Source organism: Lolium perenne, chromosome 3, assembly GCF_019359855.2.
Source record: "Lolium perenne isolate Kyuss_39 chromosome 3, Kyuss_2.0, whole genome shotgun sequence".
In the NCBI taxonomy this organism is placed as follows: domain Eukaryota; kingdom Viridiplantae; phylum Streptophyta; class Magnoliopsida; order Poales; family Poaceae; genus Lolium; species Lolium perenne.
The window spans coordinates 60,135,261-60,138,678 of record NC_067246.2 but is presented as its reverse complement, the minus strand read 5'-3'; the positions used below and the strand labels follow the sequence as shown (position 1 = coordinate 60,138,678).

At 48.7% G+C, this 3,418-nt stretch overlaps 1 protein-coding gene across 1 annotated transcript; it reads left to right on the top strand.

Moving 5' to 3' along the window:
• Positions 1–955: 955 nt before the first annotated feature.
• Positions 956–2,252, top strand: LOC127339220 (F-box/LRR-repeat/kelch-repeat protein At2g27520-like). The gene has a single exon (XM_051365095.2). The coding sequence runs from the start codon at positions 956–958 to the stop codon at positions 2,180–2,182; it is 1,227 nt and encodes a 408-aa protein (XP_051221055.1). The 3' UTR covers positions 2,183–2,252.
• The last annotated feature ends 1,166 nt before the right edge of the window (positions 2,253–3,418 follow it).

Here is a 3,418-nt window from a genome sequence, read left to right as displayed (position 1 = left end):
CGATGATCTTGTTGAACAAAGATCGTCGCATTCGATACCGACGACGAAAGAGATGGGACGAATATGTGGGTACCTCGGCGAAATAATCCCGCGTGAGCAGATTGTGCCCAAGAGCATTGCTTCAGGGGATCCACAGCCGCCCCATGGTTGACCCCTTCCTCTTCTTCGGCCTCACGTTCAGGATCTCCTTCGCCGCGAGAATCACCGCCGTTTGCTCCACGTCGTCATCGAGCAGCTCCTCCAAATCGATGTCGTCGGAGGAGGATGAGTCCTCCAACAAGAATAGCGTGCACGGGGCCATCTGCAAAGCGCAACAAACAATGAGGAGACATGAGCTCGGCGGTGGCGAATCCGCGGCTACGAGAAGCTTGGGGAGAGTTCATATCGGCCGACGGTGAGGCGTCCGCGGCGGCGGAGATTCCGGCCAATTGGTTGGGAATTTGGGCGCGCCAACGGGTGGAATGGATGCGGCGAGCCGGCACGGTTGTTGCTGCCGGTCTGAATCGGAGGGGGCGGCTAGCGTATGCCGGGATCCGCGTCGGTGCGTGGAGGCGGGGAAGGGGGAAAGGAAGGAGTTGAATCTTCCTTCGCACCAAAGCAGGAAAATGGATGGGGTTTGCGCTCGCACAACGTCACCAGTCTAGGAACTTGGGATTTCCGCAGAGAGAAACTGAAAGATCTTGTTTTTTTTTTTATATGTGTACCTACGTGGATAGATCCGATGCGGAGACATGCTCTTAGACGACGAGGAGCCCGGTCGATCGACCGCTCCTTCCATCGTATATCTACAACCCCATCCGGCCGTGTCGTGGCAGTGGGTTTCCACCTTTCCTTTCCTTTTCCGCAGCCGCAAGAATCCCACCAGAGAGAGACAGAAGAGAGTTATACGGAGTATATCTCTAGCCTCTTTATCTCCTGTTTTTTCTCTTCTCAATACGATCAGCACACCAAGAGGATGGATCGCCTTTGCGACAACATAGTGGAGGAGATCCTCTGCCGCCTGCCGGCCAAGTACCTCCACCGCGTCCGCGCCACCGCCCGCCGCTACAACCTAATCATCCTCAGCCCTGAATTCGGCGCTCGCTACTGGGAATCACATGCCCCCTACCTCTCAGGCGTCTTTCTCCAATCCAACCGCCCCTGGGGGCAGCACTCTCGCTTCCTCGCCGGCCCCAGCGATCGCCCGTCCACAGCGACGCGGTCCGTATTTGCTTCAGACCTCGCCTTCTTGCCTCGCTTGCCCGCTGGACCCCCGGCTAGGGACGGAGAGATCTTCATCATGCACGCAGCGGCCGGCCTCCTGCTGTGTTCCAGGGGCGAATATAAGGCGGTGCAGTACTATGTCTGCAACCCCGTATCCTGGCAGTGGGTTGCTCTCCCGGAGCTGCCACGGCCTCCGACACACCTGTCTGGACTCCTGTCGGTGACAAACAACAGAGATGGCAGCAGCATAAAGTGCTTTCAGGTGGCCCTTTTCAACCACCCCTCGGGCTGGAATCAGAACAACGGATGCCTCGATCTCAAGGTGTTCTCCTCGGCCACCGGTCGGTGGGCGGCAAAGAGCATCCGCTCTCCGACCATTGATGTTGTCACACATGCACCACCGTTCCTCGGCCAGAGCGGCACTGCATACTGGATCGGGTACAGTCCCATGGACAAGCTTATTGCGTACAACTCCCTAAACCACACTATCCAGGTCCTCCCTCTTCCTAGCCGGGTCCGTGATACCACTGCGCTGAACCGGTGCGTAGGCGAGCGCCAGGGCGGGGGTCTTCGCTATGCGCATTTCGACTTCTCGATGTTCCAGGTGTGGGATCTGCAGTTTGGTGGCGTAAATGGTGTTTGGTGGAAGTTGGTGCACCAAGTTGGTGTCATGGAGCTAGCGGAACGGAATCCGGAAGCAACTGCCCTTGTTACTAAACCAGAATATGTTGAATGGCGCGTCAATGCAAACTCACCAGGGTCATCGCTCTTCTCGGTGCTGGGCGTCCACCCAACTGCGGATATCATCTTCTTGGATGTTAATGGGAACGTGGGCGCATACTCCATTGAACATGGCACAATCAGATATCAATGTCCTAACCAGTACTTCCGCAGCGACGTCTTTCCCTATGTGCATCCTGCTCACCCCGTGGAGATCCCAGCGATAACGAAGGCACCACTTGAGTTGAACCGCTCCTGAATTAATACCCTTGAGTTCAATGTTTACTTGCTTCTATGCTCCCTTGATGTGGTATTCATATTTGTGAATCTTGCCCAGGTAATTTGCAATCAACTACGACAGTTGGCATTTACCTTTAGTTTTGTGATGTATTTTAAGTTTTTTTAACTCAGCCCCGTTAATATGAATGGTCATATATATTATTGCGCAATGATACTTCTTTTATTAAGTTTTCTGATGTATTAAGTTTTTTCTAGAGTGCTGCTAATACTCAAAACATGAATCTTTTATTACAAAGGGTTTTGTGTAACAATCAACTTGTCTAGATACTGGTTAAAAGAATATAGCACTGGCATTTCTGTTCAGAAAAATACTACATACCTTTATGCTCGGTTCAATGTGCTAATATCCCTGGCAAGTACTTCCATGATGACGTGTTTTCGTATGTCCATCCTGCTCGCCCGGTTGAGAACCCAGCAATAAAGAAAGAACCATTGTGCTCCTTAATTAACCTCGTTCAGGTTAATGTTCACTTTCTTATGTGATCCGTTGTAGTGGTGAATCTGTGGATCTTGCCCATGTTATTTGCAATTAGCTACAAAGTTTGCATTTACCTTTCATTTTCTGATATATTTGAACTCAGCCCATACGATATGAAAGGCCATATTATTGCGCAATGATTCTTCTAGAGTGCTGCTAATACCTGAAACATGCTATCTTGATTAACAAAGGCAACAATCAAATTGTCTAGATATTGGGTTTAAAAGAATATGGCATTTGGCATTTCTGTTTCAAAAACACTATTATAAAATTCAAAATCGAAAACACTACTCTCATACTCAGCTGCATGTGCTAACTTCAAGATACAACTTATTCCGTAGTGTGTATTGTGTACCTTGACATGGAAACTTCATGGTTGCATAATACTGTAAATTCTATTCTGTTTAAATCCATTCTCAATTCCAGTTTTTTTCATTTATTGATGCTAATTTTGAGTTCCATGGGTATGGTTATCGCACTACATACTCTATATTTGTCACACCCCAAATTTTTCAACCCTGTTTAATTGTCCTTAGTGCAAAAATCAGGGGGAACAAAAACTTTTTCTAAAGACTAATTAGATGAATTGCCTTGATCTGTATGTTGTAATGAATTGTTTTTGATCTGCTGGTAGATTGCGTCGTAAGATTGTTGAAAATTGTTTTGAGCTACCTCCAAGAACAACACCTCTGGTAGTAAAACAAGTTAGCCATTTTT

What these genes read in the sequence shown, in the direction of transcription:
- LOC127339220 (XM_051365095.2), top strand. Translation starts at nt 956, where the DNA reads ATGGATCGCCTTTGCGACAACATAGTGGAGGAGATCCTCTGCCGCCTG.